This window comes from Podarcis pityusensis, assembly GCF_964106645.2.
Source record: "Podarcis pityusensis genome assembly, chromosome: 6".
NCBI classification, from domain to species: domain Eukaryota; kingdom Metazoa; phylum Chordata; class Lepidosauria; order Squamata; family Lacertidae; genus Podarcis; species Podarcis pityusensis.
Window position 1 is genome coordinate 66603298 of NC_138030.1, and position 13184 is coordinate 66616481.

General features: G+C 39.5%; 1 protein-coding gene across 1 annotated transcript in view; it reads right to left on the reverse strand.

Moving 5' to 3' along the window:
- Nucleotides 1-12931, reverse strand: part of FUBP1 (far upstream element binding protein 1) — a 31168-nt gene extending 18237 nt beyond the window's left edge. Inside the window, 5 exon segments of the mRNA XM_081008632.1 lie at nucleotides 788-827; nucleotides 7066-7107; nucleotides 7915-7977; nucleotides 8756-8846; nucleotides 12712-12931. Coding sequence (XP_080864758.1) covers nucleotides 788-827; nucleotides 7066-7107; nucleotides 7915-7977; nucleotides 8756-8846; nucleotides 12712-12825 — 350 coding nt within the window. The 5' untranslated portion in view covers nucleotides 12826-12931.
- Nucleotides 12932-13184: the final 253 nt, after the last annotated feature.

The window sequence follows — 13184 nt, forward strand, 5'->3', positions numbered from 1 at the left end:
AAATATATGAAAAGCATATGTAAAGAGAAATAAATCTATCCTACAATGAAGGAGGAAATTCACTAATGAACAGGTTCTTTTTATTTACCTTATCAAGCTGATTTAAGCCTTATTTCTTGTCCTTAAACATAGTAACACCCTTACTGGTCCAAGCTATTTTGAAAGAGGCAATGATTTCTCTGTCATGCTGAACTGACTGGCATCTTATTTTCAAAGAGATTTGAGTAGCAATGATAGATTTGCTTACATTGCCATCAAATTAATGAATAACATCCTGATTCAATTTTAGCTGAAGGCAGTAAGAGAACATTGCTTTAATATGGATGGCATATTTTTAAAAATACTTTTTGGAAAGTGGCATGGTTACTCTAAGAAACCACACACACATGCTACATTATTAATCAGTTGCCTGTTTCTAAAATGTGCCTTGAAGGCTCAGATTTGTAGCTCACACAGCTAAGCATCCATGCCTGTACAATGCTTGCTTAGAGGTATGTAATAAGCACAAATATACCAACTGTAAGTGAGTAATACTATACAGATTAGCTGAAGTAAAGCAAGCTGATGAAAGTTAAACCGGTGTAAAGTTACACCAGATCCAAATTTCCTGGCAGTTTTAAGGTCTATTCACAAGGGACAAATTAAAATTGCCAAGTAGATGAATTAACATACTGGAGTCATTCCTGCTTGGGATTGTTATATGCAATTTTGAAGTACTTTTATAAATTCTTGGGAGAAGTCAGTATGAACAGTTACATCTTAGAAGAATCAGAAAAAAGTATCCTACCTCTGTTGCTGATGCATGGGTGGCATCTGATTTCCAAAGGCTAAAATAAATATATACGGTAAATATTTTAATTCCATTAAATGCTCTGGAATAAATGACAATGGCCTACCATATGAACAATTTGCATATATATTAACTTTTTTCATCTCTCCCATTCAACCCAAAGTATCACAACTACAATTACAATCCTAAACCCATGTACTGGGAGTAATCCTCACTGAACTCAATGGATAGAGGTGGATAAGACTGCCCTATAATTATCTCACACGGGGAAAGACAGAACTGGGTACAATAAACTGAGGTCAGACAGAGCACCAAACCATGAATTGATGATTGAACAAGCCTAGAATGAGACATAGGCTTAGATTTTTGTCCTGTCGTATGCCCAGTGTAACCATTTCCTTCCAACTTTGCTGATAGCTCAGAACAAGCAAACTATGACTGAGGCTTCACAAGGTATATCTGGATTGCAAATCAATATCAAACCCTGGTATGCATGGAAAATAGACATAATCTGCCAGCCAGAAAGTAAAGACAAATTATAGATTGCTGAAAACTGAGAAGAAATGAATTAGGTCAAGAATACAAGGATAGGAGAGCAAGGACCAAGCTCACTGTTTTTCCTACTCTTATGCACAACTTCCCCTTTCTCTCCCTACTCTTATACAGTGAATTATTATGAAGTAAGATCAATGGAACTTGGCTCTTCAGTGGGCAGAACATTTTTGCCTTCACCTTTAATGTGATTACCTCTCAGATTTCTTCTCCTATCCCAATGAATAAATAGTCAGTAAACACGCATTAGGATTTTCTTTGTGTTGGGGTAGCACACTGTATGTACAGTACTTAGGTATGAACAATCACCAACCCAAAGTCCTATCTCCCACTCTCTTTTGAAGCAAGGGGTAGGAGTTGCATGTGGCTTGCCATTTTAGTAACAGAGTATCACTGGCTCTATCCAACACTGCAGCTTCACTAGCACAAGATATTGCAGTGTTAGCAAGAAAACTTCCCTCTCCTGTTCCCTTCCACAAAATCAGCTCCAGAGTTTGGGGGACCCACTGGAGCAGATGGATGGGGCAGAAGAGAGAAAACCTAAGTCGTGTTATGCCAGTGGAACCCTGATGCCACTGCATTGGATAGAATTACCTTCCCTCTTTTTTTTTCTTTACAGCAGCTGATACCTCCTGTAATAGCAGCATTGGATTTAATCTGTTATTGTTAGCCTTTCCAACTGTAATACTTTGGCTTGTATTTAATGCTGCTAGTTCACTCTCACAATGGCACTCCTCCCTCGTAGTCCACAATGCACCCTAAAAACCTTCTTCAGAAGGTTGGAGAACCCTCCAGAACAGATTGTAGGGCACAGGTGGGACAAGAGGCAGGGGAAGTCAGTTGCGCAAGCAGAACTCTGCTGGCGTAGTGTTGGATACAACCCATTATTATTTTGTATTTTGCCCCTTACCAATAGTAACTTTTTTTGTTAAGCATATTATTGATAGGGTCCATATTCAGCTGTTTAAAATGTAGGGCTCCAAAAAAAGTAAAATCAGATCCTATATGCCTTGAAAGATAACAGCAAACATTCAGTATATCGAGTTTTCAATTATTTCCCTTCCTGACTCCCAAAATCTTTTCTAGAGGATTGTGGCACCTGTCCACTACTGTATGAAGTGAATGGTGGATTTCTGAGGAATAAATGGGATGGTTCTATAAAGTGTGGCCTCCCAGGGATGAATCCCGGGACTTGCACTTTATACTTGTTCATAAATGACCTGGAGAAGTGAGGTGGCCAGGTTTGCATGATATCAAATTGTTGACCCCAGTCTGTGAAAAAGGCAAGCTCCATTCTAGAAATCATTACTAGCCCATATCGCAATGCCTTCAATTCAAATGCACTTGGAATAGTGTGTACCTGTGCACCTTTCTTGATGCCAGAGGTGAGATGCACTGTGGGGTTTTTATTGTTCCTGCTGCTGTTTGAACGTTTTCATGACGATCTAAAGTGTTAACTGTTTTGTTTTTATATGCTTGTTGTGGTTATAATGCATATGTATGCCATATATCATTTGGCTGAAAGGCAGGCTATAAAATTTCAAAAGTAAGTTCTGATCATCACAACTACAAAGGGGTATTGTAGAGCTGAAAGTTTCAAGAAAGGGCAACCAAGATGATCACGGGGCCGAAACAACTGTCCTATGAGGGAACTTACAACATTTGAGGATTTATAGCAGGCATAGGGATGATGGGAGTTGTAGTTCCAAAACATCTGGAGGGCTGAGTTTGCCTATGCCTGATTTATAGTTTTGAATGCCCTGCCCTTGCCTCTCCCCACCTGGCTTGGACGGGGCCTGACAGGCTTCACAAGGACTGTGGCTGCTGCTCAGCAGAGGGCTCCTCTTTTATTTTTTATCTGTGTGGTTTTAAATAAGACCACCTTGGCTGTCAGCCCTGCACCCTGCCTTGCTGGCCTTTTCCCATCTGGCCTGGGAGAGTGGAGTGCTGACTGACTCCAGCTACAAAAACTGAGGCTGATGAACAGATTCTGGGCTGGAATATTATTGTTGTGTCTTTAGTTTTAGATCTTATGATTTACGTGCAAATTGTTTCCATTTGATTGTGTACTTTTTGATGTGTTTTATTAATGTTTATGACTTCTGTGATGATTGTACTTATGTAAATCTTGTCTTGTTGTAAGCAGCCTTGAGCATAGTTTCAACTATGGAAAGGAGGCATACAAATAAAATGATGATGATGAAATATGGTAAGAGGTTCATAAAATGGATGAGGTTCCCCCCCAGTACTTTCGAAGATTCTGAACAGAAAGAATTTCTTCACATAGCACATAACTAAACTATGAAATTCACAACCACAAGATATAGTATTTGCCACCAACTTCTACGGCCTGAAAAGGTTTTAGACAAATTCTTGGAGAATAAGGCTATCAATTACTAGTAGCTATTATCTCTAGCTTGCAGAACCAGTGGTCAGGGCTGACACCAGTTGGGGACCCAAGTATGAGAAACACTGTACTAAAAGCAAGTTTCTCAACACTTTTACATTAGGCTGCTTTTACTTCTGTGTATTTCACAATATTAACCAACAGATAGAGATGCCTTGATGAATGACTAATTAATGTGCTTATCAGGCTTCCAGACTGTGTTTCGCACACACCAAAAGATGTGCTGCTGTATACAATAATTGCAACTATGGGCTGGAACAATGAACTATTAACAATAGGAAAATATAAACTAATGCCTTTCCACCAATACGTCTGTAAATACTACCTTAAGAGTTTGCACAAGATATAAATTAAGGGTTTATATGAGTTATCACTGCTTGTGTAAGAACATAGTTGTTTCACTTTTCTTACAGAGCTCTTTGGAACGACGTATAAAACAGTCCTCCAGTGAGCAGAAGACATCTTCCACACAAAGAAGGAAGCCTTTGGATCTAACAAAATATTTCCAAAGTCACTATCTGGTCTTTCAGAAGGCAAAAATAGAAGGAAAAATGGTTTTTAGTAAATTCACCACACCCCTCTCCTTCATAATGCTACACATATGAGAAACCTGCTCTAAATTCCACAGCACAGTGGCAAATCAAAGACCTACTGTGCATACACAAATTCAAACTGATGCAAACCATACTCTGAACCTACGTCCTGCCCCAACTAGATACTGTGCTCAATCCTTTTATGCTGCAGCTATATATTGCTACCTGTCTCCCAAGTACCATTATAGAACCTAGCTGCTCAATAAGCTTTAATATCTCTATCCTCCATTATAAGAAGCAGACAACAAGGCAAGGCATGGGATTATACTACAATGCATTTTAACAACTTGTCTCATTGGGTACATTGCTACTTAAGTTCAGCATAGTGTTAACCAATTAATATGGGAGGTATTTCTAAACATGATGGGAAGCACACATTTCAAATGCATTGAAAGAACATGCTGCAGTATCTACAACATTCTATAACCCATTAAAAATGTAACCTTACTTAACCAGTTCAGATTTTTATAACAGAACTCTAAATAAGTCTGCAGACTTATAATGAATCCAATTATGCAGTAAGAAATTTCCTGTTGAAATTTTTACACATTTTTCTATTTTGGGTTTTCCATTAAAAGCAGAACTCAGATAATCTCCTTCCAAATCCATGTAAGTAGCCAACCCACTGCTTTTGACCAAACATTGCAGAAGCTGCCCACAAAAAGGGCTTTCATTTTTTTTTTTTAATGATTACAAATTATACACAAAAGAGGCACAGAGTGGGAAAGGTTTTACTAAATGTAGAGCAAAGTGAGAAAGGTGCCTCTTACTGGAACATAATTAGCCTTCAAAATACTGGAAGACATGGGGTGGAACTACAGACTACATCAGCCAATGAGGGATCCAAAGTGTGTTTGCTAAACAACAATAATAAAAATGTATGGAAGGGGCCTTTTCACAGGAGACGGGGTGGGAGGGAGGTTCTTAAGCCTTCCCTGCCTCTCTTTCCACTCTTGGACCCAGAGATGGGGTGCGAGATGGGGATTGGGGGCAAAACAGCTGGAGGGAAGGATTGCGGGGGAGAAGCAGCAGCAAAAAAGGGCTTTCAATCCCTTCCCTCTTACAGGTCCCTGCATCTCCTCAAAAAAACCTTTCCTAGGAGAAAGGTGTGATGTGAGAATATGTGAAAATCATGCAGAGGCACCTTGTGCAAACAAACTTCTGATGCAACACTGAATCCAACCTGCTGTCTAAATTTAGTTTTAACCTTTTTACACTGGATATTTGGGCCCAACAAGATATAAAACATGATTAGAAGATAGGATTGAGCAAGAAAATATCCTCAAGAGGGATAACAGAAAACTATAGAATGTCCTTTCCCCTATTTCCTCTTCTACATAAAAGGCTGCTACAAGCTGAAAAGCGGTAATAAAATATGTTGGATTAGCAGCTCACAATCTGTCTATGGAAAGTTTACATTTGTCTCCTGGCTTGTCTTTTGCATCACTTCATGACGACTGCTCAAATGCTATGTTCTATTCTCATGTGTTGGTTACTTCCAAGACTGGATTATTGCAACGTGCTCTATGTGGGGTTTCCTTTGTGCTTGATACAGAAGCTACAGTTTAGTGTATAATGCCTTGTCAGCATATAACACCTGCTGAGAGATCTGCCCTGGTTGTCAATTTGCTACCGGGTCAAGTTCAAGGTGTTACTATCACTTGGGACCAGTTTACTTACGAGATTGCCCTACCCAACATGTGTCCCCTTGATCGCTTCGATCGGCGGAATTGACACTAATACAGATGCCACATAATATCTGTTCTGCATTTGTATGAACTTGATCAGGCTTAGTGAGGCAGTGCGTACACTTTGGAACTCCCCGTCTATTGAGATCAAGAAGGCGTCTTCATTGTATTCTTTTCAGTGCTTGCTAAAAACATTCCTGTTTAGAGACGTTCACCCAGATGCTTAGAAATCTGAGGTAGTTTTATTCTGTTTCAGTATTTTAACTTTCATATGTTTTAAAGTAAGGTGGTATATTTTTCTTGATTTTACTGTTTTAGCTTTACAAAAGCTAAAACAGTAAAATCAAGAAAAATATACCACCTTACTTTAAAACATACGAAAGTTATGTTTTAGGAGTTTTCTAAACAATCAAATGGTTTTATTAAATAATTACATAGTGATATATATATATATATATATATATATATATATATATATATTTTAAAGGGAGGTAAGGGCCAAAGCTCAGCAGCAGACCCAAGGTATCTCATAGTAGGAAAAAACCCCTACCTAAAGCCTTGGGGGCAGCCACTGACAGTTACTAAAGACAATACTGCTCTATGGATACATGTTCTGACTCAATACAGCATATCTTCCTGAATAAAAATCCCTGCCAACTACCACTTTTTAACTATCGAACTTTTGGCTCATTTCAAAACTATATTCCTTTTATTAATATGAATATTCTGTTTTAAAAAAGCAAATACTGACTGATTCAGAAAGACTCCTTCCACTCCTATTTAAGATAGCCCTCCCACAAACAAAATCCCTATATACAACACATGTGGTGCAGTTTCAAAAGTGGTTTGTATTGCAGATCTAATTACTGTTTCTAGGGATAGAGGCACAAGACCACCCAGCAACTCTGCAACATGCACTCAACCACTATGTGCACATAAACACTGGTATATCATAATTATGTATAGAATAGAATACTAAACACTTGCTTTGACAAGTACACTTAAGAGCTGACCACAAGGTAAAAACATACTTACAATCATTATTTGGAGGAGCAACTTTCTTAGGCTCTGGTTGATCTGCAAAAGTAAGATTTTTTTAAATGTTTTTTGTCACAAAGATAGGCAATTTAAATAAATGGTTGTTCCAGAAGTGCAAAATGCAACTTGTCCAATGCATTTTAGCATGTTTTTGAAATTTCAGGGAATAGGTCATCTAAACAAGGAAAAATCTTATATGTTTAACACTTGGTTAGTATAGTCAGGGGGGAAAAATGCAAAGTACTTCCATTTATCAGATAAACTGTTCAAGGTTTAATAAGGCACGCAGGTTTAAACACACTATTACGGATGTCCAGGTCACTAAAACATAACTAATAAACATTTAGCTGTATTATTAGTAATTTGACACTAAAGCTAATGATGCTTCTGTAACAAAAACTGAAAAGACCACCATTGTGAGAAATAATCATTTTACAATTATATCTGACAACGACCACAATACTAAATAGAAAATCAAAATTTAAGATTCAACCAACACATAGCAATACAATCTCAATCTGGGAACTGTCATACAGACTTCCTAACCAAATACTGAAAATTTCACGGCATAAGACGTCAAAACAGCAGATTCAAAGCCACTACCATCACTACCATCCAAATTCGTTTAGTATGAGTGAAAGTCGTAGATAACTGATATCTGATAAAAATTACCTCAAATGTTTCCGTCCCACCCCATATTCAGGAATATATGATGAACCACCATTATTAAGTGCAGTAAAAGTCAGACACATATTCCAAGAAATATTTGTGTCATCCATTTCAAAAGATCCACTAGTTCATTTCACGTTTACATACTAAACACAGGTAATAAATAAAAATTCCTGCCTTTAAAAGGAGAGGGCATTCCCTCCCAGTGTGTTGTACTGCTCGGACTTGTCCAAGAGCCATCTACACATAAAATAAAAAGAATACATTACATACATCATTTGAAGCATCATTAGCTCATTTTTGAATATTAAAAACCTCACTAATAATAAAAGGCACTTTAATAAAGTACACAAGTACTCCTTGTCAAGAGCCTTAGAAATTTTCTGTAAACAAAATTATAATCCTTCAAAACCTACATTCTCCTCCAAGGTCAGAAACTGTATACATGAATTAAAAAAAATATTACAGAATGCTTTGCTTTTAGAAGATAAACATATTAAACCCTGTTAAGCCCACAAAAGCTTTTTAAAATTAAAAAAATTAAAAAATGCTACACATTTCAGTAACATGTTTTAAAAACAAACAAAAGGTTCAAGCAAGTTAGAGGAAGACATTTCTCCAAATATTTCAATGCTTGTCTTTTTAATGAAATAACTACATATTAAAATGTTGTGCCTGCACAATGTAACTTATATACCAAACCACCAGGTTTGAAAAAGATTAACAAATGAGCATTCTCCGTATAAATTAGAGGAGCTGTTAATCCTCTGTCACAAATATTTCAACACTGTGCTTCTGATGCATTTTAAATAATACATATTTTACCTACCTTAGGTTTTTAGTTATGTCTAAAAGATCATATCCATGTTGAAGATGGACTATTCTACCTTCTAACCAATAACCATGATTAAAGTAATGCAGAAAAGCTAAACTAACTCATGCACTCACACACACACTATCAGTTTATAATTTTTAGAATTGAATATATTAGCGTCTTATTTACTGATTGACAGCATACCTCCATCTTCAAGAGGTCTTTTTTGTCCTCCATAACTGTAATCATTTGAATTCACAGATGTTCCAGATTCATTTCCAATTTTTGCTGCAATCTGAAAGAAAAGCAAAGGCAAGCATATCAAGTCTTTTATTTTTTTTTACTATGTTGTAAAAAGTAATGTGTCAAAGAATCATTTTTACACTTCCTGTAACAGATACCTTACATCATACATTAATATGTTGTCAAGCATTAATTACACTAAACACAAGTTGTCTAACTATGATTTTTGCTCTGGGAGGCCACCACTTGAAGATAAGGGCAAACCTTTATATTAAGAGAAAAACTGATGTCAGCTTAACTGGAAGAATCAGACACGCAAGTGTTGAAATACAACAGCAACAATTATGGTATCAGAAGTTAGTGTGCTTGCTTGTGACAGGCACAGACACGCAAGCAATTTCTTATAGAACCTCATACCATATAGAAACTAACAATGAATTGCTTGCTATTTTGCCCAAATGATTAATTTTAAAGCAATATAGTGAGGGTGCCTGCCTAAAGTCAAAGTGCAGTGTTACAAATGCTCCTCCTCCTCCAAGGTGTAAACTGGCCCCAAGCCAGTGTATACATACTTCATATAGTAATTGCAGTAAATTTCCCAAAGGTTAATGTCAGTGAAGATCATTTTGAAATCTCAAGCAGTGCATGTGCTTAGACCAGTGCTTGGATTTAGTATGGGATTGGTGGCAGCTAATAAACTGCAGCTGAACACTGACAAGATAAAATTCTGATTTGTAGATGCCCATGTGTGGAGACTTAGGTATACAGCCTGTGCTACATTCTCCTTGAAAGAAGGGGTGCAATTTTGGGGTAGTCTTTGATCTAGCATTGTCATGAGGCACAGGTAGCATGAGCGACACAAAGTGTCTTTTTAAAAGCTATAACTGTTCCTGGACATGGATAGTCTGACCATAGTGACCCATGCTCTGGTGACCTACTGACTGGGTTACTGTAATGCGCCGTGCATGGTTCTATCCCTTGAAGACAATCCAGAAACTTAAGTTAGGGCAGAATGTAGCTGCTCTCTCTCTTTACTGGACAGACGGAATGACATCACAGTGATTCTAAGAGTTACATTAGCGGTTTATTCACTTCAAAACACAATTCAAAGTGCTGATGCCTATCTTTTCAACTCTAAGCAGCTCACTACCAAAATACCTAAAGGAACATATCCACCAATGCCAGGTTGGCAGGGTGTTTAGATCCTCCAAGGTGGGTTTTCAGTTCCATAACCAGGGGGATTTCCACTATGTGGTGCCATACCTTAGTTGTGCTACGGTAAAGCCTTTGCTGTGGTGGCACTGCATACGTGGAATGCTCTCATAAGACTTATGATTGGAGCCCAAGCAATCATGATTTCAGCACCTGGTCAAAACATACCTATTTGCGTCCAGGTATTTTAATAAGTTGGTAATTGATCATCTCACTCTATTTTAACTGCCTTTATTTGGTTTGCCGTTTTATTGTTGTATGGCGGATTGTTTATTTTTTGTTCTCTACTCTACCGGAGAATCAATAGATAAAAGGTAGATAATTAGCATTTTTAATGACTAAACTGAAATTAATTTATGATCCTGTAAATTTGGGTTCTCCTGTTTTAAAAACAAGAGCCTACATCATATTTATTCACAAGTAAATGTGTTCAGTGGAACTTTTTCCCCATCTAGTAGACCCCATTTCAGGAGAACTTACTTTTGAGTGTGTTTAGAATTGCATTATTTAATATCACAGCTGAAATGAACTACAACCTAATTGGCTCAGGCTTACATTTGAATGTTCCCTTCATCTCCCTCTTCCCTAGGATTCTCTTTTTTTTAGTTTGAAAAAAACAAAACACCAAAAAAATAACCAAGCCTGACAGTTCAAATCCTGTCTCAAAGCAGAAAGAAATTACAGTACAAGGTGAAAGACAAGCAGGGAGTGTGCAAACCCAAGAGTTTTGACAGTCATTTATGTAACTCTGAATTATGGCATGTTGCTGTATCTGAGCCACCTCAGTGTGGTAGATTTGGAATAGGAATGAGTTACACATTATACTACTCCTAGCTGCCCTTAGTCAAGAATTTTGTTGTTGTTGTTGTTGTAAGCATGTATTAAAAGCACCCCCACCACCTTATTTGTTTTTAAAATGTACCAACACCTCATTTTCAAGATTTTCTCTTCAGCCACTAAGAATGGAAACTAATTTAAAATTATTTCCCCTTGTTCAATGTTCAAACAGCCATTCTGCATCTAAAAAAAAAGGTGTAGAATGGTTCATCTATTAGTGTATATGAAAGAGTGCAGCTATAAAGAATCCACGTCTTTCTCTTTTTATAGACGAGTATATTCAGTCATCTAGGAGGTAAGGTGGTAGTGTTGGGCCCTGAAAATTTAGCTTTATACTACAGTTTATAAATTATTTTGCCACTTCCTCTCCGTTTACAAAACTACAACAATTTACTGGATTCTGTACTATCCTCCTTGCCTTACCTCACCCACTTGCAAGGAAGAGGACTGTGATCCTGTCTTGCTGGAGCTTTCAGTTTGCATGAAACGTTTGAACAAAGATATTGGCAAGTGCTGAAGGCAAAGAACTCTTAACCAAATGCTTTCTTAATTCTCTTTGCTTTTATAAATTAATAAGAGATGTGGTTCCTAGATCAAACTTTTCTGAATTTGGGCTGGTTGTTACATCTAACGTCTAAGTAAGTTGCTAGGAAACAAGAAAGCTTAAGGCAACTAAATAAATGGAAGGGAAGCATTACTGCTAAAAATGGCGGCAATTATCTTCAACAGTAGGAAGCCAGTTACAGATAGGTAGCCGTGTTGGTCTGGAAGCCAATTCTTTTTCCCCGACTGCCCCAAACCATACAACCAGGACAGAGACACTTCGGTCAGGACTAGTTGACAACTACAGTATTTCATATAACCTCTTACAGAATCGAACGGGAGTCTTTTTCTGATTTAGAAAATGCTCTTATCTCACCTATACAGCAGGCGACTGAAAAAAAATCTAAAAACTTATGGGGTCATATAAAGTGATATAGAAACAACACCTTCTAATTATTATGTGAACAAGAGAAAAGGAAAGAGTGGACCAGCTACCTTATTAGGCAACAATTTCTATTTTATAAAAGCGGTGTTTCGGGTTTCTCCGTGTTGCGCGACTATGTAAAAAAAATTAGGGAAACCCTGAACTGTGAGTAAAAGGGAGGGAAAAAATATCCCAAGTAAGGAGGCGGAAACTCAAATAAAAGGTGCCTCGGCCATACAAGAGGCTAACCCCCCCCCCCTTGAGGACGAGCGCTAATTCCTCCCTCATCCTGTGCAGTGGAAACTATTCACCAAACGACGAAAATCGCTACAAGTACAGGTATTGCATGTGGGGAAGGGAGGAGGCGGTCCTCGTGGACGAAGAGCGAGCGAAGTGGAAGTTGGGGGAAATCAGAAATGCCGACCCACCCGCCTCTTTCTCTCTGGGTTGGTGGTGCACGTAGAGAGGACGCCGCCATTACGGGAAGGCGGCTTGAGAGGGGGGAAAAGGACCCCAAGGAAGAAATTCCCTCCTAATCCGAGGGATGGTGTCTCTCAAATCTCACTTCCCTCCCTCGCTCCCGTGAGGAGCGAATGGAACCGAGGCGCCACAGGACTTTCTCTTTCCACCCCCATTTTCTAGTCACTGAGGGAACTACGGCGCCGCTGCCCGAAAAGTCCTCCCAAAGGCCCACGGAACAAAAAACCGCCTCAGCTCCCAACGGAGGGAGCGCCTCTGGCGGCCTACGGGACGGCGGTGGTGGTGGTGGGGCGTGCCCCGCTCGCCCTTGCGCAGGACGCCGAGCGACGGAGGGGCGAATTGGGCGGCCTGCTTGAAAAAGCCTGCCGGGCCAGGCCGGCCTGGGAAGCGGCACCCATTGCCCGGTGCCGACGATACACACCTGCCTAGCCCGTTGCAGCGCGTCTTTAAAAGCATCATTGACTGCCCCGCCACCTCCTCCGCCTCCCCCGGGCGCGCCCGAAGAAGGAGGGGGTACCGTAGAGTAATCCGCCATGTCCGCTTCGCCGCTTCCTACCGCGCTCTCTGCCTGCCAAGAAAGAAAGAAAATGGCGGCGGGCGGGAGCCTTTCACATTCCTGCGTCGCATCGTGTTCCACGAGAGGAGGGCGGGGGGTTGGGGAGGGGGAGGAGGCGCGCGGCAAGAGCTCGCGAGACGCCGATGAAAAGGGCATGAGATTTCAAGGCGGGAAGGTAAAAAAAGGGAGGGGGAAAGCTTTTGAAGAGGGAAAAGGGAGGAGATTATCGCGAGATGGGACGAATTACAGGCCGAGATTTGCAAATGTGGAAAGGGGAGGGGTTGCGTACTCCCTTAGGGGGCGTGAGAGGCTCGCGCGATTTCTTCGCGAGGGAGCTG